Source organism: Harpia harpyja, chromosome 9 (genome assembly GCF_026419915.1).
Source record: "Harpia harpyja isolate bHarHar1 chromosome 9, bHarHar1 primary haplotype, whole genome shotgun sequence".
Classification (NCBI taxonomy): domain Eukaryota; kingdom Metazoa; phylum Chordata; class Aves; order Accipitriformes; family Accipitridae; genus Harpia; species Harpia harpyja.
Window position 1 is genome coordinate 46114602 of NC_068948.1, and position 25419 is coordinate 46140020.

The 25419-nt window shown below is 49.5% G+C and overlaps 1 protein-coding gene across 4 annotated transcripts in view; it reads left to right on the forward strand.

Annotated features, from left to right (window-relative positions):
• Positions 1-25419, forward strand: part of OSBP2 (oxysterol binding protein 2) — a 125594-nt gene that overhangs the window by 27335 nt on the left and 72840 nt on the right. For all 4 annotated transcript variants that reach the window (XM_052795431.1, XM_052795432.1, XM_052795433.1 and 1 more), the window contains one exon: positions 2604-2812. In XM_052795431.1, the coding sequence (XP_052651391.1) occupies positions 2604-2812 (209 nt within the window). The remainder of the gene's footprint in view (positions 1-2603; positions 2813-25419) is intronic.

The following is a 25419-nucleotide window of genomic DNA, read 5'->3' on the forward strand; positions in this document are numbered from 1 at the left end:
GGAATGCCCTGATAAAATGTGAAGCTGAATGAAGATGAGGTGTGATAAGGCAAGAGCCTGTCCTGCCACTGAACCTGCTGGTTCCCTCTGTACCCCGGGGGCATTTCAAACAGGCGTCCATCCACGAGAATTGAGGAATGATGGACTTGAGGACTGTGCTGCTAGGCTTGGTGGGAAGGAAAGGAGCAGGTAATTCCTACAAATGACTGTGATTCCTCCTGCTACTGCAACTCAGTGAGCAACTGTGTAGTAATGTATTTTGCTGAAATGCTAGCAGAATCCTTGCAATGATTGTCTGACATCTACCCGATTCCGGCATGTCTTAATGTCAGGAAAAGTGTTGGGGAGAGGACTCTGGAAATGACTCGGACAACAGGCATTTAAAAGTACATGGGGCTCATATATCCTATGATAGCATCATCCTGCTCCAATCTCTTTCCTCCAGGATAGTCACCTGGACTTAAGGGGATTTAGGGTCTTTAAAACTCTCCTAGGGCGTTTGATGTGGGTGAAAATGGTGAACATGCTGGGCAAGATTAAACTGTGCCATGGGAAGTGATAGCCAGCATTACATGGGAGGAAAACGTGAAGGAACTGAATTTTCTAGTGTTAATCATGTCTGTTCTACATCAACTCTTTTAACAAGGTTGGTAGTACGGACAAGCCAGGAAGGATCCCACCTTGCTGCGCAGCGTAAGTGCAAGGTGGTAAGTGGTTCGTGGGTGCTGGGGGGGAAGTATGGAACATTGTGGACCCAGAAGTGGCCTAATGACAAGTGTGTTTATTGTAGTCCCACTTTCAGGGAGGGATAAGCAGTGTGGTAAGAGGGAGAGGGCACTGGGTAGCGGGAAGGGGTCAGGGTTGGTGAAGAATGAGGATTTGAGGGGTGGGTATGCAGCAGAGCTGAATGGGATGGGAAAGAGGATGGACAAAATAAAGTAAAAGATGGAGTAAAGTAAAAGATGGGTAGTAAAAGATGGAGTAAAGCAAAAGATGGGTGGTAAAAGATGGAAAAATGCAATGAGGATCAAGGAAAACATTCTGGATTCATCCCGTCCAAAGGTCCTGGCTTCCAGGTACTGCTCAGCCCTTCCTGGCTGGAAGGACCCTGGGGGTTACAGCCACTGTACCCCATGGCTGGAGAACATGCAGCCCCCGGGATGGGAGCGGGGCGGTGGAAGCTGGTGGCTGTTGTGCTTGCCCTGGTGTTGGTGGGGTTTGTATGGAGTTGGTGATGCTGTTGGCTGTGCCTGCGCTGGCTGGTCTGAGTGTGTCTGCTGGGCTGGTGGGAAATCTTGAGGACGCACTGGCTCAATGCTTGTAGAGCTATTTTAGGCATCTGCAATGCAGCAGTGGGTGTAGAGGCAGTTTTGGGACTACTTTGGCCTTTATCTTTGTGTCCAAGTGCCCTTAAAAACCTACTCTCTGCGATTTTTTTTTTTTTTTTAAAGTGACTTTAGTTGCTTCTGAAAACACTATATTAAGTAATGTTTTAAGAAGTGGCTGTCAGTTTCTATGTGGCTCTTCCACAGCTTGTATGCTTTGAAAAGTCAAAGTGTCTCTGTGTGCAAGAAGGCAGCTCTCAGCCAGTGTGACACTTGCTGCTGCTTTGGTGAGCAGGCAGCGTGGGACCAGCTGCTCTCCTGGGGTGCAAGAGCTGGCGAGGGGAAAGAGGAGAACTAATAAATAAAAAAATCAAGTGATCATTTCAGCTTTGATAAAGCTAAAAGCCCATGGAGAGCTAAGAACGTCTGAAGATGTGGAAATGCTTTTGTGATAGAGAGAGCAGCAGCTGTCGTGGATGCTGGAGGGGTCATTGGCTGGGACCAGCAGAACTGTGGTGTGGGGCAGGGACGTGCTGTGCTCTCGTACAGGCTGGGGGGCCTTTGGCCCCTGGACATGAAGTCCTGGATGCAGCTGTCAGTGCTGGGACGGTCATGGGTTAAGGCTGCTGCAGGGTAGGTTCTCCCTTTTTTGCCCAGCTGGGGTGGAAGGAGGGCTGTTGCTTTGGGAGGTTAGCCCCAGGAAAGCCTTTTGCTCATCTGGGTGAGCCTAGTGAAGCACTAAGCAGTTTTGCCAGTAGTAAAGGTGTTTTAACAGCTGAAGAGGAATTGTGCTGCTTTAATTTGCCTTACAAATGGAGATCTTTGCATGCACGATCTTATCGCACCTAAACAAAAGACAATGATTGAAGGGAGAGGATATAAAGAGCCACAAAATACTAGATACTGGAGGTGGGATAGCAGGGAGAAGGGAGAAAAGCAGCAATGCAAATGAGACGAGAAAGGTCAGTGATGGTGTGCAGTTGGTAATTTTACTTTTAGGGCAACCAGAAGCAATCGGCGCAGCAGGATGTGAAACCAGCAGCCTAAGTGCTGGGGGTGATGTTTGTACAAGGGAGCAAGGTCGATGCAAATGCTGCAGCCCTGTCCTTATTTTTCTATTTGAGGAGCTTGTCTAGCCTTGGTGGCTTTGATGGGCTTGCTGCCTGCTTGGGATGTTTCTGTGGGTCTCTGCTGCACGGGAGGGAGCGTCGGTGGCGTTTTGGGGACAGGCTGGGTGCAGGGGGACTGACGCTTCCTTTTCCCTCTATTCCCATGCAGGACGCAGGCAGAAATGGCCCACACGTGTCGCGGGACCATCAACCTGTCCACAGCTCATATCGATACGGAGGACTCTTGTAACATCGTGCTTTCCAATGGGGGAAGGACGTACCACTTAAAGGCGAACTCAGAAGTGGAGAGGCAGCGCTGGGTCACGGCCCTGGAGCTGGCCAAAGCGAAAGCCATCCGCATGAGGAACAACCAGTCAGGTAGAGTGTGTCTTAGCGTGCAAACATGCAACTGGATCCTTTTTAAAAATCTCCTTGTAAGCCAGCTCTTCTGTGCTTGCTAAATTGTGCAGAAACCCTGGCAGATACTATTTCATACGCAATTAAAAATAGCTGATGGTTTCTCAGAGACACAAAGGGTTTTAAACAATACTGTGTGCACCAAGCGTCATCTCGTCTGGTTATACAGCATTGAACAGGTTTTTAAAGCCCCTGGTAATGACTGTAAATTATAGGGAGCCAGTAAAAATGGACTAATGATGATTCTTCTGGAAGGCAGGATGTATGTGCCATTCTCCTGGAGACTTTGTGTTGTTCTGTGTGGACAGGGAATGCTTTAAGCGGCACTAAGTGCAGTGGTCAGTGGCACTACAGGGAACAATAGTTCACAACAAAGTGCCAGAACCATGCCTTTCTTATTCACCCATAGCTTAGGATAGTTTGGTAGATGAATGACACATATATTTAGTTGAGCTGCCTCCCTCTGTGCATATTTCTTCTTCTCCCTCCTACATGCGCTATGCTGTGGTGTGGTATTTTTTAGTGTATGTTTGGGATGGCTGCATTACGTAAAACTGTCAGAGCCCCGTGCCTGTTAAGCAGCTTCTCCCCAGAGTGTCGTTTTTACTGCTCCGTTGTGTAATGGATTGATTAGGTGCTTAACAAACAGAATATTTTAGAAATATTTCAATGGTCATAACTCTTCGGGGATTAACATTTGGTTTTCTTCCACAAACAAGCACGGCTTCAAGTTGCAGAATACGAAACCCATGAATGTATTAAAAAGCTGGCTACCTCCTGTCCTAAAATAAAACCGCTCTCAGATCTTATCTTGAATGCTGGCAATCAGGCCTTATATGAGAGAAAAGATGTAGTGAACACCTGATTTTGTAACGCTCTTAAAATGAAAATGTAGCTTCAGAGAATGCCCCGAATGTTTTAGAAAGGGGGTGCGTGAAGGTGAGACTGGGGAAAGCTGCGGTAAGGTATTTGTTGCACAGCCTGGGTTTGCTTTGGTTCAGTGCTTATGTAGCATCTCACTGTCCTGGTCCAGGTTTAGGCTTTGGGACACCTGCAGATGCCGCTGTGTGCTATCAGCTGCAGGGAGGATGCATCTGTAGGTACAATGTTTGTGAAGCTTAGCTTTCAGAGTCACCACCGAGGAAGGTTGTGGTTGGTTCAGTGCATCAAGAAAAAAAAAACCTCTGCTTCCCCAGGGGAAATGCTGCTGCGTGCACACCAAAACCACAATGTGCTGTGGTGTGACTGCGGGGTGCAGCTCTCTGTCTGAGTGGCGGTCGAGGCTGTGGATGGAGACGACTTTCTAATGCTGCTGGCTTACGAAAACACAGTCAACATAAAAGTAGTGTAATGACGTTTTTGGAAGGCAGCGTGTTAATGTTTTTGTCTGTGTACCAGTGGGATGGTCATTTGGGATGCTGGCTGCCAGGGGCATTGCACAGGCAGAGTCTGTGCTTAACGTAATGTTTTGTAGAGAGCAGCAGAATGCCAGAGCACCAACGGTTTGACTTGCAGGAGAATAAGCCCCCAGTCCTGGACTAATGTGGTCTGACTTGTGTATGACCTTGTGAGACAGCTAATTATACAAAAGTTGATTAGTGTGTGAGCCATTTACCCATTTCCCATAATTGTTTAAGTATGCTGTGTTCCGGGGCACTAGCGTCTACGGATTTAATTACATAAAGTATTTTGACCTCTCTGTCCCTTAATATTGCAGCTCTGGAGTGTATGTAAATACTGATGGAGAATACAGCCAACTGAGGAGAAGATGGAAGTTTTCTAGGCACGTGTTTTGCCTGGTGGAGCGTGACGTTGTACCAGGTCATGGCTGTAGTGAGCAGGGTGTGATGGCTGTTGGTCCTGTGAGCATCACTTATCCCATAGCGGGAAGCGAGTGCTTTAGCTGGGTAGGTGTTTGGAAAAGGATCTTGGATGTGGGATGAGTCGGTGCGTGCCTTTACCTTCACCTTTCTGAACGTCGGGCTGTGGATGATGGGAGGGCAGGCATGGAGCAGCGCAGGCATTCGGCTGCTGAGCTCCCGCCCAGCTTGGGGCTGCAGGAGGATGTCAGCGATGCTGCCTCCAGAGTCACGCGCGGTTATTTTGGTTTGTGTCTTTACACAAAAATAGCAAACGCAGAGACTTCCTGTCTTAAGGCTCTGGATGTGCTGACTTCCTAACTCCAGCGAGCCCAGGCTGTACTTTCAGGGTAAGGACAGTGCAGCAGCAGTGCTGATTTGGCTGCGGAGGCTCGTTCCTGCGCTGCTTTGCAGTTGTGCTGACTCAGCTGTTTGCAAGGCAGTGCTGTGATCTAGGTCAGGGAGCTGATGGGGGATAAAAACCAAACCAAACTCTTGTTTTTCCAGGCTTTTCTGATCTGGTCCGAGGGGATAAGATACTCTGTAAATGGGCGCTGAATCCTTGTGCTGTGGAGTTAGAGCTGAGGACATTGGTGAATTACTTTAATGTTCACCTGGCTGATGATGTTTTGTCCCAGTTAGAGATCTTTTAATTAAGGTAAAGAATGAATGTGTGTTAGGTTTGACTGTTTTGCTTGAAACGAAATAAAATTCCTAGCTTTGTGGCCCTATGAGTGCTGGGCATTGCGCAGAGCCCTCGGTGGGTGATTACAAGTGGAGGGAGGAGGCTCTGGGTTTGCTGAAGAAGTCCCTAGGTCCTTCAGGTCTGCTCATGTGGGGAGTTGGCTCCTTTTATCCTGAGTGATCCCCAAAACCCGTGTGTTTCCCAGGGCTGCTCTGCAGCGCTCAGGTCGATGCATTGGGGCTGTCTTGGCCGGTGGGCACGAAGGGTGGTGAGTAGCCATATGGATTTGTGCCGGCAAAGGTGGAGCATCGGTGGCTCTGGGAGGCCAGAAGACTGGGAGAGCGTTGCGGTGGGCAGATGAGGACAGAGAAGCAGGTTTGTGTCTAATGCTGCCTGCCTGTATGGGGAAGGGCATGAGGAGCATCCTTATGGTGATCCCCGCTCACGGGCACTGCCTGCTGCCCTGCCTGCTGCAGGGGAATGTGGCAGGAGCCCATCCTTGGCATTCCCTGCTGGTGCTCAGGAACGTGGGGGATCTGGTGGAAGTGGCACTTCTGGGGAGGAGATAGCTGGGCTCAAGTCAGCTGCTTCTGAGGTGTCTCCAGCTGATGAGCGCTGGGGCGGTCTCACATGCGGAACAGCTTTTCGGCTCCGTACAGTTTTCAGCAGGCAAGGAGCACCGAGGAGAGGGAAGGGGGTGTCCTTGCTTCCTGGTGCTCTAAAAAAAAAAAAAAAAAGCCTGACCTCTTTTTGGAAATGTTTTAAAGATGAGCCACACTTTAGTTGCTACTGAAAATAAAACATGCTTGAGTATAAGCTGGGGTTCTCCATTCATTTGTGTTTCTGCATAAAGCAGTGGTCCCTTGCTGCTTTCCTGGCATTTGAGATTTGATGGGGTGTATTACTGGCAAATTGGGTTAACTCTGCAAATATATATTGACTAACGGGACACTTATTTTGGGGTGGATGAAGAGAATCTCTTTTCTCCCAGTAGTTCTCTTGAAATAAAGAGGAACGAAAGCATTTTTAGCTCGACTACTGGCTAGCTCGAGCTGTGCACTGAGAGATGCCATTTTCACAGGACTGATTTTCATTTCTGTTTTTAAGAAATGGCAAAACCTATACACAAACCATGTATGAAGTAGGAGACTTTGCTGTTCCCTCTTGTGCGTAACTGAAGGAGCTCTGGTTTCCCCTCTACCCGGTGCGTAGCTGGAACTATTTTGGTAATAAGCCGTGAGCTGGGACATGAGTAAGTACTGATAGATGTCAGGTGAGAAAGCTTGCTGTCCTCATCCTGCTTTGCTGGTGAGAAACCTGCCTAGTGATACCGGGGGATTAGTGGCAGAATGCGACAGCAGAGCTGAGTTGCTGTCTTAGCTCGCTCCTCAATTACCATGTGGTGCTTAATTCCTCTAAAATAAATGTATAGTTTAAGATTAGGACAGAAGGGTCCCAGACCTGGCTGGGTGGCTCGCCTCTAGACTCTGCTCAGCCAAATCTGGCATTCCTATTTCTAGTTGGGTTTATACAGTGTTGGTGAACTCGTAGTAACTTCATTTGCCCACACGGTACCCAGCTCCGTCACTCCATGGAAAGAGCAGGCATGGGCTACACTTTCATCAGTGCTCGGTATGGCCCTGTGCTGTTTATCTGTCCTGAAAATCAGATTTCTGTAATTGCCCTCTGTTCTCATTACTGTAAGCTCTTGAATAATTCTAGCCTTCTCCGCTCACCATGTTGTACCCGCATAAGCCCTTGGATTTTTGTCAGCTCATACATCGGCCTCTTGACAACTTCAACTTCGTAGAGTGGCAGCGGTGACAACGAAATGCTTTTATCTGCTCCTTATGCTCTGTCTTCTCTCTGCAGTCGTCGCTTGGAGGTTGTGAACTTAAAAGTATTTGATGACTCTGTTTAATATACCTTTTTTATGGCAGTGAAAATATCCTTTCTTTTTAGGGCAGTATCATGAGATACAGGAATTAATTATATGACTGGTGAATATATGAGAATTATTTTCTTGGCTATGTGATGAGGGGGTCTTTAGAAAAGCCTGCAAGGGGAGGGTAGAAGTCTGTCGCTGGTATTTTAAACACTAGGTATTGTGTTGGAAAACTTCCCAAAATGAACTTGGGCTGCTTGGTGATTGATTGGAGAGGTGAGGGAGTTGGTGACTTCTTTTGACCCCCTGCTCGGGGGTTCCTGGGAGGAGAGAGGATGAAATCAATGCTGTGATTCAGGTTGTTGCCTGAACCAGTGCAGATTTCAGGCTGACTGAAGGCGTTTTTGGTGTTCATGGTAATAAAAAAGCAGGAGTTAATTGGATAGGTCAGTGCTCATGTCTGCGTCAAGACCAACTCACCTGCCAACCTCCCCCAAAGGCATCCAGCGCCTCGCGCCAAGGTTGGGGCTCGAGATGTCAGTGCAGCAACAGAGCTGGGAATCGCTACAAAAAGAGCAGAAGAGAAAATGTAGGTTTGCTCCATGTGCAGCTGTGATGCTTGTCCCCTGGAGAGGGTCTGGCTCTCATCACACCAGCTCACAAATTTTTCAGCAGAACTTAAACCCCAAAAACCAAATAGGCACAAGATTAACCAGACAAATAAAGCCTCCTCCACCAAGGGAAAGTGGATGATGGAAAGTAAATTTTCCGTCTGGAAGAATGACAGCTGAAGGTTCTGTGTGGAAGATAGTAAATGCTGCAGGAAAAGGTGGGGGCAATTGCTTGTAACAGTAACAAGGAGGAAGTTATCAGGTCACAGGTTTAAATGAAGCAGGAATAATTAATATTTTGTAGAACACAAAATTAAATGGTGGCACTCGCTGTGGGAAGCCAGAAAATCCAGAGAGATTGAACAGATTTGGGCACAATTTCATCACTCATGGATACAAGCTGTAACTTTCTGTATGCAAAGTGCAACCCAGGAGGTCCTTAAAGCTATGCCCAGAAAAACTACTGCATGTGCCCTGTCCCTTTATCCTACTTCTGAAATACTAGTTACGATTTGCTGGCTAGAGAAGAGACGAAGCTGCCTGAGTGTTCAGTCTGACCTTGTGCGAGGCTGCCGCTGGAGCGATGCTCCCCGAAATCTCTCGGTTGGGCCTGCTGGGCTTCACGTGGCGTTTTTAGCCTCTCGGGGTTGTGTCACCCAGGGGAGGATTCAGTTTGAGACCAACACCCTGGCATGGCTGTGTGTGGTGTGGGTCTGGGGTTTGGGATAATGGGGGTTAACTGCTTGGGTTGCCTGGTTATTCTTACTGCCTTAATAAATTGTTTTCTTCTTAGCAAATGGGGAGCGATCAAAAGCAGCTTTACAGGGGCTCATTTGTAAACTGTAGGAGAGCGGGAGCTTCGAGCGGTGTGAAGAGGGAAGGAGGAGAGGGTTGTTAGTGCTGGTGTTGCCTTCTGCTCTGGCTGCTGGAATGAGTTTCTGCTGCAGCAGAAAATATAACTCTGGAGAGAAATCAGGCTGCTTTAGAGGCTGGTGATCCCCCTGCAAGTTAGGTGTGTGGTTCGGTGGGTGAGAGCCAAGGTGCAGCTCTCAGGGCTGCAGCTCACGTAAGCAGGCTGCCAGCAAGTGGTTCTGCTTCAGCGTGCTAGAGCCAGTTGTAGTGCCTTTGTAGCAGTATTAAAAAGGATCCATAATTAGTTATTCCTTAGCTTTCCCTTTAATTGCTCTAGTGATAATGTCAGTTTTGTTGCTTGATGTATTTTGGCTGGTTTTTTCCTCTTTCCAAGTAAGGGGTTTGTTTGCAAAAGACATTTTGACTTGGGAATGTGATACTGCAAAGCATCTGCAACCTTCCCTGCCCCTCTCTGTGAATTATCCCGTTGTTGCTTCCCCCCTTTCCTCGCAGCAAGCTCCTGGCCAGGTGGCCCTGGCTTGTGCTTCTGCTCTAGTTGTGGCAGGGCCGGACAATCCCCGTTGTTGTTGTCCATATGCCCTCGATGCCAGCTTGTTGTTTGCTGCAACAGTCCTTGCTATTTCCAGCACTTTTTACAAAAGTGCTCCCTTCTCCCGTCCTCCTTGTGATGTTTCTTCATCCTGTTGTGAACTGTTTTCCCCTCTGTTCATAGGGCTTGTGCTTGGAGAGGCACTTGCTGCCAGCACTCAGTTACCTTGCTCTTCTAATTGTCTTTTTGATCCTCGGAGTCCTGATTTTCCCAGGATAGCTGGCTGCCGTTAACTGTGCCAGGAGCTGCTGCCATGGAAAATATAATTGACAGTGCTGCTGAGATGGAGCCATTTGCTTGGATTTCCCACTCCTAATGATTCCTGACTCTTTTCAGTGCCTTCTGCTGCTCACTTGTGTTCCCTTCTGCAGTTGGCAGGATGCTCTGTCTCTCCTGTTTCCCTGTTAAATTGCAGTTGGGATGGGTTGCTCCATCTCAGCCGCCACCAGTGAGCCACAGTCAACACTTTAGCTTCTCCTGCTGCAGCCAAAGGGATGCTGTGACACACCATGGGTGCGGGGTGTGCGAACCCCCTGTAAGTTGAGGTGGTGCAGAGGAGGGACAGCTGGAGTTGTGCCTGCTCTTAGATGCTGCTGAAAGGGTTTATTACTGTGTCAAAATGGAGTTTTTCAAACTTTGGAGAGTTTCAGCCAGTCCCCCTCTTTCAAAAACAGCAGGATTTCCTTGAGGGCTTCACAGTGGTACCAAGCCTTTGGGTTTTTCCATATATATATATTTTTTTATAGGCTCTGAAAAGTCCTTGTTGGTCCTTTGTGTCTTTCTAGTGGTATCCAGAAAAAGACTGTAATCCCGCTGGCTGTTTCAGCCCTTTCTTGGGGGTAACTGCGCTAACTGTGAATGTCACTAATGGAATTGCAAGGCTTGATACTGATCTTATTTCTGAGCATTTATTCTCTCTGCAATAGGGTTATGTTAGGCTCGCTTAGGAGTAATTATGCTAGTCATCAGCCTTGCCTCTGATGGGGCCTGATGCCCAGGGTTGGATGCAGGGTGCGTTTGGAGGACATCAGAGCACGAAACTTTCTGCTGGCTGCTGTGGAAATGGGGCCAGTGGGCTACAGGAGCCATCTCAAGTGGGTCTGGTGGACTTCTGTCCTCTCTGGGCTGCTGCTTTTGATCTCCTAACCTTTTGCCTTCACTACTCCTTGGGGAAGAGACATTGCAAGCAATCCTTACTTCTCCAGCCCCCTCCGCAATCTGGCTGGTGTAGCACCCACGGGTTTCGCTGTCAAAGCCGCATCGGTGGCACGGTGCAGGCACAGTCTCCTGTGACTCCCTTCCTCATTTCACAAGCCTTTGCCTTGCCACAAGCATGTTGTAAGTTTGGGGCAAGATGCATCCCTAGCTGTCATGCAGTGTGATGGGATGAGGTTCCTAGGCATCTCACGGGGAGTGGAAGGGCTCTGCGAGGCAAGGGAAGAGCTCTGGGGCTTGGATGTGCAGAAGATGGCCGTGGTCCTCCACATCTGCTGCGGCTGAGTGCTTGGGGTTTCATAGGCGACGGGACTATTGGCAATTGCCCTAAACGTGGAGGGTTATGAAGTGTTGACTTCTTTTTAAATACAGGTGGTTAAAATGGTCTGAACATGTATCTGGCATGTTCTTGGAAATTCAGGCGTCGGGAAGGGAGGAAAAAAAACAAAAAGTGGCTTCCTGGTTTTGTTGCTTTTAGAGTGTGTCTGATCAGCCTGGGAATTTTTCCTCAACCGGAGAAGTTTGCAGGCCTTGAGATGGGAGGCCCAGGGGGACAAATACTTAATCACGTTGTCTCAATATGTGCAGCTGATGAGGTCCTGTTAATGGACATTCAGCTGAAAAGGGCTATAAACAGTCTGAGATCTGCACGGCCTCTAACTGCTCCCTTCTTCCGGCTGCTGCCTGGCAATGCAAACATGAGGAGGATGGGAGGAATCTTCAGGATTTTCCAGTATTTCACAAGCCAGGAATCCCCCCCCCCCCTTTTTTTTTTTTTTTTTGCTAATCTGTTTTTAATTCGCCTGTTACTGTTTTCCACTTTACTTGCATGTTGGGATAGAGTTACCCAAGAAATATGCTTACCTCCTCGATTTGGTGCTGATCTTTCCCTTGTTTCCCACGTGCCTATACTGTGTTGTATATTATACTATTGCAGATGTAATCCGTGATAATCATTTATAGCAAAGGAACACAGAAAATGTTACTTACGTAACATCGCAAACTAAACATCACAGCAGGGAGCTCAGCGGAGACTGCAGTATATAGGCCATCTCCGCTGCTGCAGCCTCGTCCTCCGGAGTGAGCGAAGGAGCTGTGCTGCCGCATGTGCCACGTGGCTGCTCGCTCACAGCTGGCGTGGTGTTGATGGAAGAGGGTTTATCGTGCAACAGCAGTGGCTAAAGGTGAGGGAAAGACTGGAAAAATGCTCCAAGATGATCTTATAATTTCAAAAAACCCCCCACAATCGGGTCTGGAGCTGTATTGGGGAAGCAGTACGCGTTAGCGTTGCAAACACGTGGTGTACAAGCGGGGTTCAGAAGTAGGATGGAAAATGATGTCCCAGCTCACGGTGCTCTCCACTGCTTCTGCAGGACGTGCTCTTACACCTGCCCGACAGCACAGGTATGTCCCCACCGCCTCTGTTGGCGTCTGCTGCTGCCTGGGGGAGCAGGAGGAAGGGGGGAGCCTGGTGCTTCGCTTTCCGAGCAGTTGCCCTGCACTTTTACGCTTTTGGCAGACCCGTGGCACGAACTCATGAAGCGCATTTTAGGGCTCCTAAAATACAGCTGCAGGAGTTGGCGCTTAAGTAGGCTGCGTGCGGTGAGCTGTGCTCCGTGGCAGTGACAGAGCCTGCTGCCTTGTCTCTGTGCAGCTGCTTTTTGGAGCCTTTTGGACTCCTGTGTAGTCAGTGTTACAAGTGAGGCTGCGTTAATAAACCCCCTGAAAATAAATAATTGAACGTGACTGTGCAGAGGAGGGAAGGGGGCGAGGGTTTTGTTAACGGCTGCCGCAGCAGGAGCGAGGCAGTGGTGGGCAGGAGCCTCTGCTCCCTTGTGGGTGCTCGGAAGGAGGGGGGCTGGGATGTGTGGCACGAGGATATCTGTTGGCATTGAAGACCTGAGATGCTGGGTGTGAACACAGCAAACTTTGGGTCTGTGAGATGTCACTAACGCTGTGATTTATAGAATTTTTTGAGCAAAAGGTTGTTTTCATGGTGATCTTAAAGGAAACCTTTGATTTTTTTTTTCTGATTTTTTTTTTCTTTCTTTCAAAGTATAGACAAGCATTGCTGTTAGATTATAACCCACTTTATTCCTTTTTAGGCTACAAATCTGTTAATGCTGCTGTGGCTCCCGTGCAGAATGCCCTCTGCCTGCAGCTGGTGTTGGGGTGAGAGATGCTGCCTTGGTGGCTTGCAAATATTTTTCAAGTCTGCTGAAGTCTGCTGGTGCAGCTGTGCTCCGTGCAGCCACACCAGCCGTTTGGGCCCATTCTTTCCTCTGCAAAGCTGGCAGGGTTGTGCAAGGGGGACCTGGCATGGGTGCAGTGAAGGAAGAGGCTATTTTTTGTCTGAGCTGATGTAGAAGGAGTTTGGTGCAAGTACACGGGGAGGAAAAATCCTTCTTGGTCCTTACTTGGTCCTGCATCGTGGCCGTAGGAGCTGGGAGGTTAGGTAAAATTAGGGGGCTAAAGTAGCCCATTGTAGCAATAGGGACCAGCTCTGTTCTCCCCTTGGCGACTTGAAGAGCTAATGCTTCACCAGCAAAAATCAGAGAGGGATAAATATCTCTGGTGAGGGTTGTGCTACTCCTTGAATTGATAAGTATCAAGGAAAAACGGTGACAGAACACTTTCTATTTTGCCATGTTTGTATCTACTACAAATCTGTTCTTGTTTTAAAAAGTGCTGTGTCTCTTGTTACTGTTTTATTTTCTCCTGTGTCCATCTTCTGTGTTTCTTTAAAATCTGTGTTTTTTCCTCAATTATTTATTGACCTCTCACCCTGCACTCTGGACAAATGCTACTATTTGCTGCATGTGAGTGCATGGCTTCAGTAAGTGCTATTTCCATCACTTCATGTTTTTCAGCTGCTTGTAAATAAATGTTTCCTTTGTCTAATGCTTGGTGGCTTTTTTTTTTTTGTTGCTTCCATTTGATTTCATCACTTCCACAAATTTTTTGACAAAACAATTTATCCAGGTCGCTTGTCAAGACTGCAAAGGAAAAAAAAAAATGAATAAAACCTGGGAAGCTGTGTCCATGTTTTACCTTAACTCGTGTTTAATTACTTCACTTGGAGAATGACAAGTAGCACTTAGTTACTTCGCCAGGGTTTGAAACAGCCTTTGAAGGGTCCCATCCTTTGCTTGCTGTGGATAAAAGTTTTGCTTTATCTGTGTGTCCAGTCTCTTTCCCTGTGTCGTTTCAAGTGTGTGAAGGAAATGAGGAGCTGTTGCCCCTGCGTTAATCCCTGTAAAGAGCTGGGTGGGCAGAGACCAGAGCACACCCTGGGAGCCAGCGCTGGCTGCTCTCTGGCTTAAAAACTGATGCCACGTAAGTGCTGAAACCCAGAAAGAGCAGTATGCGGCCACCCACGGCTTGGGTCAAATCCTGTGCCCCATTGTGGGGGGGATTAATCGCCTGATCCCTCCGGCTTTGCTCCATATGATGTTGACCGGTTTTAAACAGTAACTGCGGAAGAACGGAGGCAGTAGCTTCAGTTTGCATTAATGTTGTTGTTTTTATCCTTTTGAATGAGGACTTGTCAGAGGCTGGTTTGAAAACCTCGGTGCAGCCGGGGTCCTCGGAGCAGTTTGGTATCGGTAGTGGGAAGCGGAGGGCTGCTGTTGCTTGTTGTGCTAAGATAGAAACTGGCAGACTGGTGCCTGCCTCTGTTAGCAGATGCATCTGCAAGAGAAACGTGTGTTAAATCTGATTCTCTTGTGCTGGGAGATCACGGTGTGACCCCTGGAGTGAGGCCACGTCCCGTGCCGTGGCCGCAGTCCAGAAGCACCAGCCCTTTCCACCTGGGGAAGGCAATTCTCCCACCTCTGGTAGCGGCTTTCTGCAGCACAGGGCTTCCCTGGGAGGCTGCCAGCTCCGATGCCCTCAGCAAAGCAGGACATGAGGGCTTGCAGGTGACAGGTCTTGGCCCCTGCCCAGATCCCCCCCCCTCCCCGAGATCTCTTCTTGGAGCTGGGGACGCAGCTGAAGGTCCTGCTCCCTGCGGAGGTAGGAGTGCTTTGAGCAGCTGCCTTCTCGCACAGCCCTGTCCTTCCCCTCGCTGCCTCCTCTCCCTTCCTCAAAGGGTGCAGGAACGAGCTGACATTGTCCCTCTTCTGTCCCCAACCCAGGTTCGGTATCTTTTTGCTCATACCTGTGTAAATTCTTGATTATTTTTTTTTTTCTTTCCTGTCTTTTTCTCCTCATGTGTAAACTCAAAGTAAATTTTTGCCTTGTCATTTGTGTCCTTTGTCCCTCCAGGGTGGTGTGACTGTGTCCTGAGAATGGGATGGCAACCTGGGCTCCTTTGCCTTTGTAACTTGCATGCATGTGAGCTGTTTTGAAATAGGGTTTGTTTTAATAGAACGTGTCCATCGTCTGCGAGCAAAGCTGCTCTCGGTATGAAGCGAGCCAGCCCCTGGCAGCTGTGACCAAGGGGCGGGTGGCACCATGCTGCATGTGGCCATCACGTAGGGGCAAATTTGGGCGTTCTCGGTGGCTGTTCACGCTGTGGCTGGGATCCCTGCTCTGATAGACTTCGGAGGGGCTGGCATCGCAAGTATTTGGGTTTCCAGGTTGAGTCTGGTGCTGCTGGTCTGGTGCAAGGTGCTGCCTGGAAAGGGCAGAGGTGGGATGGCTTTGGGCTGCTGCAGCAGAAGCTGGCTGCCTTTCCCATTGGAAACAGGGAAGCTCCGACCTGGCCAGGGAAGCCCTCTGCCTGGCTTGTGGGTCACTGCTTTGCTACAGAGCTGGTGTGTGGGTGGCTTTTTGTAGTTTTATCACCCTGGCCGCTTTTGGGGGAAGAAATGTCTTTAAGCAAAAGCAAAGACAAGATGTAATGTCCAGAGCAGTCTCTGGTGATGGGCTGGGATGCAGCAGTGGCCGATGCACGTCCCATTCCCGAATGCTTGGCTCAGCACTTAGAAACCCTGGGGAGTGAGCAAAAAGCCCCCAGGATTTCTTCTGGTCTGCAGTGCCCCTCTCGGCCAAACCCTGGCTACCACCAGCCCTCCACCCTTCCAGCGATGGGGCTGGGACTGCGCAGGCAAGATGCTTTCTGCCTTAAAAGAAGCTTTCAGGTGCTGTTGAGCTCTGACTGGGAATAGCCTGGCTGGATGTAGGTGTATCCCTGCCTCACAGGGGCTGGGAGCACTTTTGCTGACCCAAAAAGCTTTGGCTGGGCAGTGAGACGTACCACCAGACCTAAGCAGTGCTGTTTCTTCTGCCAGGGCTTCTTCGGGTCCCTTTAGCCATGCTTTGGGTGTGGTGAAAGCACGGTCTGGGACCTCAAGACTTAGCTTAAGTGTGCAATCTGCTTTATTCCTTTAGCCAGTCTCACCTTACAGTTAGCGACTGCAAAGTGCTGGTGTGGGGAGTTGCTCTGTTATGGGTTCAACCAGCTGTTCAGCTCCTAAATTTCCTCTCGTGTTCAACAAGCAGACAACTCAGTCACCAAAACACCTGGATGTGTGTGAACAGCTATACCTCAGTGTAGGTTGTATCGGAGAAGCTCACATCTTTGCTGGCCTTGGTAAGCCATCCTTCTGCTGATCCTGCCGTTCAGCTTGTCTTTTGGAGAGCGGGTGCAGTCAAACAGCTGGCAAGTCTCAGCTTGTGACCGAGGGTGAGTTTCTCCTTGGCTTTTGCCAGGAGTGCTGTGTATATTTCCTGCGATCTTAAAAATTCCCATTCCTGCATGGGTGGCAGAAGTGGGAGCGATGATCTGTGTCATTACTTCTCTGCTGTGCTTGCTAATATTAGCTTGATTTGTCATTTTTGTAGCTTATAACTGGAGTTGGGATGGAAGTCAATGCAGATGGTCCCTTGTTACTGACCACCAGTGGTGGATTGCTAATTTTAATGCTCTGCCTGGGTCGAATTTTAACTTGCTGTTGCACCTCTAGGTCTGCATGGTTGATGTCCGCGACCTACAGCAGCTTGTTTATGAACCTGGAGCCATGTAAGGTTGGGACCAGCATTTTGCTGAGTTCGGTGTATCCTGAACGTGAGGATGCTACAAATGAGCTGCGTGCTCGTTTAGAGTTGACACAGATGGGGAGGGAGCCTGCATCTGTAATGAGAAGCAAAGTAAATGGCCAATAACTCACGCTGAAGGCAGCAGGGAGCCCGTCGACAGGCTGCTGGGCTGCACGGGCGACCCCTTGGCCCCGGCAATTCGTGGCACTCATCTGGTAAAGAGCAAGCTGACTCTCAAGTGAGGACATCTGGTCAGATCCTGACTTCTGACCCTTGTTGCCACCCGATAAGGCCTCTGCTGGGATTTCCCAGAGCTGCCACTGGCATTCGGCTGCAGCACATAATGACTGGGTCACACTGGGGAATGGTGGCAGAGGAGGCAGAACTGCTCTGGGAAAGGAAAACAGGCAGCTGGCATGGCTTTGCCTCCTCCTGCCCTTTGAAAACATATGTTTGTTACTTAAATTTTTAAGCCAAGCAAGTTTCACCTCTAGGTAGTTTTTAATACAGTTTTTAGTAATGTAACAGGGATTTTTCATATTGTTGGGAGGACCAAGGGGGAGTGTTTCCAGCTCATGTAATCGGTTCAGTGTATGTCGGTGTTATTTTTAGGCATTTAAAATTCCCAAGTGTTTTGTTTTTTTTTTTTTTTTTAAACTGGCACAGAAAAAGCCTGTTGGAGGAAAATCAGTTTTGAACTCTGAAAATAATAACAATTCTTACTGATTAGAAATGAGTCATTAGATGAAACCTGATCCCTTCAGAAAGTCTGAAGGCATCTCTTTGGTGGCTGGTTCGGGGCAACAGTGTAGATGGCAGAGCTGTTTTACACTAAGGAGTGAACAGCTGGAAGGAAACCCTTCTGGCGTGTGGTTTGTGTCTAAGGAAGCAAATCAGCTTCTGCTCCCCGTCCACAGAATGGAGAATTGGATTTGAGCTTGAGGTGGGAGGTATGAATAGCCCGTGCCACCCTCACAGGGCATGGTGAGTCCCTCTGTGGTTCTTCCTGTGGCTAAATAATTTGTATTTTTTCAGGCTGGATGTAATGGTTTCGTTTGTTATTCAGAGGTCAGTGAATTGGTGGGACTGACAGCATCGGTGTACCTGGAGAGCCGTGTGTGGCTTCCCGTCCCTGTGGGATATCTGATGTCCCTCAGGACAAGGTGAAGGGGATATCTGAGTGCACTATTGTCATTTAGGACCCTGCAGAGTGTTTCATCCAGCGCTGCCAAACGGTTTGTCACCCCTCAGCTCGGCCCTAAGGGAATGAGAAACTCCACAGAAACAACATTTACTTGCGCCTGGTTTTCGTAAACCACCTCCGGAGGGCTGTGGCGGTACTTTATTCCCGAGCATCACCTTGCTCTCTGTTGCCGTAGCTCAGGGATGCTGCGATGCACCGGTTGTTGGTGGTTTACTCCATGCTCCGAGGCCATGCAGCAGGAACAGGTTGCCCTCTCCTGGCACGCTCCTTCCACGAAGCCCTGGTGCCGGGTAGGATTTGCCGTCAGGCTCCCCAGCTCTTGCATAAGGGATATCCCTGCAGAGAGCCCAGCGTCGAAGGCACTGAAGATATTTGCTTGCCTATAATTGATTTTGCAACTGGCCTTTAAAGGATGACTTAAGAGAGAGGGGTTTAGCAGCCAGACCCTACTCGAACGTTCTCCAGTGGGGCAGGAGAGTCAGCTCTTCTGGTTGGGCTGGTGGGAAAGGAGCTGCTACTCTTCTCCCCAGCATTTCAGTTCTTTCCCTGGGCCCAGGCATGCTTCAGGCTGCTCACAGCACACGGTGCCCCCAAAACATCCGCCGCACCGAGAAACCGGGATGGAAACAGCTCGTCTGACCGGCCTGTGCTGGCATCTTGCGGTGCTTTGTGCTCTTGCAGCGCCTCGTCTCCTCCTGGCGCCGAAATCCGCTTTGACGCCAACAGATGCTCCTTTGGGGCATTTCCCTGGATCCAGCCTGGGAAATTTATAATTCTTGTTGAGTTCAGCAGTCTTTAACTTAAAATTGTCACGGTAGGCAGTGAAGATCAACTTCAAGAGGATTTAATGCCACTTTTATTCTGCTCAGCTTTTTATCTTATTTCAGGAGAATCTCTCTTGCATAGTAACTTGTAGCCTCCTCCCTTGGCTCCGTCGGCACGAGGTGGGATGCGTGGAGGGGAGGATGCTGCTGCCGGGAGGCAGCGGGGGGGTGTCTACTGGGGGTCTCAGCCCCGCTGGGCTGAGCACATCGTGTCCCCCACCCCTTGGGAAGGGTCTGGGATCCCCCCTGGTTGGGGAGCAGCTGGAAGTGGGGCTTTAGCCAAGCTGATTGTGGAGCGACCCTGGAGGTGGGATGGCTCAGAAGTGCCGGGGGCTTTGCAGCCCGAGGAGCACTGGCGTATGGTGCGGGAGGGTGGAGGCAGAGCAGCGAGCTGGCTCTCCCTGTCCATGTGGCAGCAAAGCCTGAGGATGGAGCAGGCGGTGGGGCGGCCGTGGGGCTGGGTAGGTTGCCTGGGAGCTTTGCAGGATGCTGAGCCCTTTGCAGGTGGCTTCAGTCCTGCGGGGAGAGAAGAGGCACGAAGCCACATGGGAGCTGAGTTTAGGTGGCACCTCTGGAGGTCATGCGGTCCGAGGAAAGGCTTTATCTGCAATTAGAAATTCCAGCAGCTTCATTTGCATAGTTCTGATTGCAAGTTGCTTCTCTTTATAGCTGCAGTCCGTAACTCTTCTTTCCCTGCCTCTTTGCCAAGTGCAGTTGGCATTAAGGTGCTGTGCATCAACCGGCAGCGCCAGGCTCTGTGCTCTGCAGGGCTTTGTGGCGTTGACACAAGCCAAAATGTCCCACCCGGGGGTGCACCGTGTGTCCACCACCAGAGGATGGCAGGAGGTGGCAGCCGGCTCCGGGGCTGTGTCCTCTCCCTGGTCATGGCATTGCCTGATGGCAAACAGACAGCAGCAGGGCAAAAACCCAGCACAGCTTGATGGTGGGGAAAGGAGACGGGACCTGCAAGCTGGTGTGCAGAGTGGACTCGTGTCCCCAGGGATGTGGAGGGACCCCAACGTGTGTACTCTGCGTTTGAATAAACACATGGCAGGAGACTCTGCTTCCGTGGATGCTGGTAGCTGCCTCCTGGCGAATGAGCCAGGGAGGGCAGATGGTAATTGCAGGGTTGATGTTGATCCTGTCTCCTTACTTTAGGTATTTGATTTTTTCAAAATGAGTATTTCTTGTGGGTAGCCTCATGGTAGGTAATAGCCTGTGTTATATTTAAAATATAAACTCCCGAAGTGAGCGTGATCGTGGGATGTCAGCTTGGCCTGTGAATTCATGTGGCAGTGGGGAGGGAATGGCCACAGCACTGAGCTGAGCCAGGAATATCTGCTGTCGGGGAGAGCCGTGGCTCTCATCTTGCCTAGGGAAGGAAGCTCCATGTGTCCTTACATGGCCCGATTTCATTAGTCCGGATGGTGTGTGGGTCATGGGAGGAGACCAACTGCATCTGTCTGATAAAGTTCACCAAAGGGAACAGTGAGATAATGAATTGTTTTTATTCTGGGGACCTTTAAAGGTGTCTGGCTTATAAGCAGTACTGAAGCAAGCAGCAGGTATGGCTTCCTTAGCTTTTCTTTTCAAGTTTTTTGCAAGCGCTTCCCAACTTGCTGCTTTTGTTTTCTGACATCAACTTTAAAAGGTCTGAAAAAGCCTTTGGGGGAACCAGGGCAGAGTCAGGCTTACGGGAACCCCCTCCTGCCTGGGCTGCCGAGGAGGAAGACGGGTGACCTGCCCGAAGTGTCTTGCAGAGACCCTGTCACCAGGAAGGGTTTCTTTGCCATGCTGATGGTTCCTCTGCTAAACACCACGGTTGCTGCTAGCTTCTTGTAAGGATTCATTTCCTCTATAACATCCCAGGTAAATGTTAGTATTTTGGGATGGGCACCGGAGAAACTCCCAGGGTCTTCAGCCAGAGCGTGTTTTGCTGCAGTCGTGGTGGGTCTAATTAACAGACTGATCTGTTAATTAAAGCGATCAGGACAAATATGCTGTGAGATGTTCCTGCCAGAAACCCCTTGTTAAGGACCAACATTTCTCCAGTTAAGAGGAGGTGAAGCCGCGTGCGCTGTGAACGAAGGTGTTGCAGCCTGTGCACGCTGCCGAGGCGTTGGTGCCCTTACCTTCCTCCTTGGGGCACTTCACAGACTTCCACGGAGGCAAGACATGATCTATTTCTCCTGTCACTGAAATACGGCTGTTGCAAATGTTGTAAGAGCATTCAGCTGCAGTTTAGGATGAAGCGAGAAAGAAATACGAAATGAAACTACAAGGGATTTTACAGAAGGAGGTTGACGGGGTTTAAAGAGGACAGCGGCAGTAACAGCACTTATAAAAAACACTTTGCAGTTGTGATCATAAAGGTTTGAGTAGATGTCTTCTTGTAGCAGTGGAAGTAGATGCTCCCAATGTACCTAGGATTTTCAGGAGCACATTGGGAATGGGTGGGATGCATGCTCCTGAAGTCTGTCGTTTGGACTCCTCCCTGACTTTTCTGCCATGTCTATGTTGATTTGAGTTTTTCTCTAGCAATTTTATAATCACACAGAGCAAGGATGTGGACAGACTAGATGGAGAAGGGGTGGAGGGAGGTGAGCAGTGCAGTGGGGTCCCTTGGCTGTGCCTAGGACCCAGCGGGGACGCTGAGCTGCTGGTGTCTGTGACTTCTGGTTACTTGTGGAGCCCTTGCAGACCCAAACAGGGGCAGCCCGATCCCCGTTGGAGCAGCGCAGCCTCAGTGGTGTTGCACTGGATCCACATCTTCTACACTGCTGGCCTTTGAAAAAAAAGGGAGAACATCCTCTGGGTGCGAAGCAAAGCCTACGTCTGATCTTCTGTGTATAGGTAAGGTGACAGATCTGGTGATTTATGAGTGTTTTCCCCACCGAAGGGGATGTTGTAGTGAAAGGAGGTGGTGACCTGCAACACCTGAAGTGCCTGCGGGTCCCTCTTCCCCTCCCTGGGGAAGGGAACTCTGCCTGACCCACCCCAGGGTCCCTGGGAGCACCTTCCCAGTGGCTCACCAGCCTGTCCAGTAGGACCCCTGTCCTGGGATGAGCGTGAAGCGATTTGAGCACTGGACCCGGGTCCAGCCTTCCCCAGGAGGCTGTGCTGGAGGCGAGCCCTGTGTGCTGCGGGACAAGTGCTGAGACACAAAGTTAGCCTGGGGTGCAGAGACTTCGCCGAAGACGAATCCAGCGCTGAAGCCTGCCTTTTTCCGTGTAAAATGACTTCTTACGGTGCTGTAATACCATTACATTGGTGGGGGTGCTGTTCATGGAGATGAATAACCGGTGGTTTTTGATCTCAGTTATTAGATTTGTAGCTTCAACTAAAAATTCAGCTTTAAGGAGTCTTGCCAATTTTAAATTAATCTCTTCGGGGAGAAGCTCTCCCTCTGGCAGTAACCCATTCACTAGAAACTTAAATATTCATTTACAGCTAAAGCTGGACCAGTTGTTAAGGGAAAACAAGGAGGAATGAAAGCATGACAGGATGATAAAAATCCAATTTATGATTCTCCCCCGAATGTACCAATAGGAGCTTAAATTGCTGACAAAGCCTTACCGAGGGAAGCAGCAGGTGTTATATTTAGCAGCAGGGGAGCACAGCGGTGACTTGGCACACTGGGCGTTAGTAATCACTCGCCTTCTGACATGGGTGAGGATGGAAAGGCTGCACAAAGAGCCCTCTGACGCAAGCAGAGGCACAAGCAGCAGCAGTGAGGCAGAGAAGAGAAGGACCTGATGGTGTAAGATGCTGACACTGATTTTGGAGAGGATGGAGGGGATAGAAAAGCTGTTAAGACTATCTAAATAGGCTCCTCAGTGCTGCAGGAGGAGGTTTCCCAGCCATGGGGGTAGGTTTATCGTCCTCCTTTGCGAAGAGCTCTGGGTGGTGTTGGTTATTCTCTTGGGCACAACTGGTTGTGCTGCTGCCGAGATTCAGAGCTGTTAACCTGCAGCCACGCTGTCTGCCAGTCAGTGACCACAGCCATCGGGCAGTTGTTTCTTCTTCCCAGAAATGGTGCAGGTTGTACTTTTATTTCTGGCAGATACTGGCAGGATTTTCCCTCCGGATGAGTACAGCTTATTCCTGTGGAGGGTGAGGTGGAGCAGGCAACCCTGCCGGTCCCAGGGGCATGTTTGACACAGGGCACCCAGTTATCTGGATGCTGCATGGGGAGGATTAGAAGAGGTCTCCTGCCTAAATCTAATTGCAGACCGGAGGGAATCATAGACTCCGTGGAGAGCAGCTGGATATTTTATCTCTGTTTATCTAAGTGTGACTGGTTCTGAAACTCGATGGTATTGCTTGTAATTCTTGGGACTCCACAGAACCAGGGGGTTTCATTTTCAGTGGTGCTGTATCTGCCGGAGCTGGTTCCCAGCTAAGCCACCTCACTTCTCCTTCTCCCTTTTGTAGCTCTTTCATTTTAAGTCAGCTCAGCAAGTGGCTTCTTCCCTCCCTGCCTGCCTGCACTGCATGAAATTGGGGAGCCTTGACCCAGAGAAGCATTTTCCTACCCCGTTTCACTGCTTAGCATCTTGTTAGTAAGCAGCCCAAACAAAAGATGCTGGAGGATTAATGTCTTGCTTTAAAAAAGGAAGGGGGGGGAAAAAGTCTATTTGCCCTTCTGCCTCTGCTCTCCAGCATCCGGCTGCAGGACAGATGTGCTCCCCGATGAACCAACTTCTTCCGCGAGAGCGAGGTGGCCCAGCGTGTCCGGATGGTCCAGCAGGACGCGGTTGAGCCCGGCAGTCTCTTGGAATTGTCTGCAGGCATTTCCTCATCGATGCCTCAGGGCATTCGTGGGAAGATGAGGAAGGGCTCCAGGGTCCCAGTCCACGTGGAGGGCTTACAGGCAAGACTACGTGTAACGCTGGGGGTTGTGAGAAGAGTTGTTTAAGCCAAGATGCTTGTAGCTTCCACTGAGGCTGTTGTCATTCCTCATTTTTATGACAGTGCTGGATTAAGCAGCCTCTGCCTCATCTGGGAGCCCTCATGCCTGTTGTCCCGGCAGAGCCAGGCGTGACAGCGCAGTGTGACGATGGGAGCTGCCCGTGGCCCTCGTACCTGCTCTCTCGGGCAGCACCAGCCCGTTTTCTGTTCAGGGGCCTTCTGGCAAAGTCCGCGTTGGAAATGGGCTGGGTAAAAGTGGCATTGGGGCATTTAATTTCCATAGTTTGGTGACTCCCAGTCCCATCTGCTCTGCGTGCTCCTTATTGTGCCTGTACTAGTGCAGTTCTCCTGTTGTGACGCTTGTGTCGTGGTGGTGATGCTGGCGACGACTCGGAAGCGGGCTCAGCTACCCCCTAAAACTTCCATCTCACTTCCGAGTGAGGCTTCAGGTGTCCCCTGATTTGGGCCAGGATCTTGGCTTTTACTTTATAGTCACTAGGGAGAAAAGGCATTGCCAGAGGTGATGGAGGAGACTCCTTCCATCCTCCCAAGGGTGGAAGGAGTGTCCCAGTGGAGGTCCCTGGCTTTCCTAGCTGTAAAGGGATCGTATGTGGCTGGTTCACGCTTTAAACATCTCGCTTTCCAATGCCTGAAGCAGGGCTGGTAGATCCCATCCTTTGTCTGTTTTCAGTGGGTCTGGCTGGGCTCTGTGCAGACTGTACAGAGCCACTGGTAAGGAGGAGTATCATCTTGGACAGACCTGTTCAAACCACTGGCTGCTAATTGGTCGCTATCTCTAGTTAGTACCAGTTAGCAGTTAAGTGTTGGTACCTAAAACTGAGTTTAGCTAATAGTTTGTATTTTGTTGAAGTCACAGGTAAAGTCAGTTCTTTCTAGAGCTGAGTAATAAAATTCCTGTTGTGGTACAGCAGCTGTTTCTGATGTACACAGGGTTGAGAAGGTGGAGAACTGAAGTCTCCACCTGAGTAGATGGCACAGTCGGACCTGGCAGCAGAGCCAGAAAGGACCTACTGATGGTTTTTGACAGGCAGTTGAGAAACCTGCAGAATAACTATGTCAAGAAACTGACTAAAAGAAATTAATCAAACAGCAAGAGGAAAAAATGGATGTGTACCTTTTTATTCCACCTCATGTTGAGAAAGTCCCTTTCATTTTGAAAAAGGTTTTTTTTGTTTGTTTGTTTTTTTTCCACTGCTACAAATTCAGGTCCCCTCAAAGGTCTTGGATTGGAAACATAGTGGAATAATAGCATCAGCCACGAGGTTATCGATCAGAAGCGCTCACAGGAGACCCGAGATGGCAATTTGCGTGGCTGAGAGGGTCTTCTGGCCAGTCTTGGCCACTGACCAAAGTTGGTGCTGATGTTCGTCGTGTTATTTTTATCCAGTGTATTTATTTATATGCTTCAGCTTCCCCTGCATGTGATTTGTGTCAGTATAAAGATGCTTATCTCAGTATGCCTTATTCCCTCTACTCCTTTCTAAACCTCTGAGTGGAAGGGGAATAATCAAGACCAAGTCTTTCTGCATGAGGTCAATGGCAGTGTTTGTATGAAGGACTTTGTCTGCAAAGATCATGGCCAGCTCCGTCCAAAATCTGCGTGTGGACTGTCTTAGCGTGGACCAGAGGCTACTGTGTTGTCCACCCTGGGCTACTGTTTGCATGTCTTTTAGGATGTGAGAATGAGAAGTTACCCTCTTTAGAGCACGTCAGAGAAGGGTTATTTAAATCAGTTCATTTAATGTCTTTTTTCCCCACTTCCTAATGGCACACAAGTCATTGCAAATGTTCCTGCACTGTTTTTAACATACATAATGTGTTTTCTTTGTGAATAATACTGGAAAAAAGGAGCTGTGGTAGCGGACCATAGCGTCGAGCTCCTGCCTAAGCCTCGTAACACCCCTTCAGG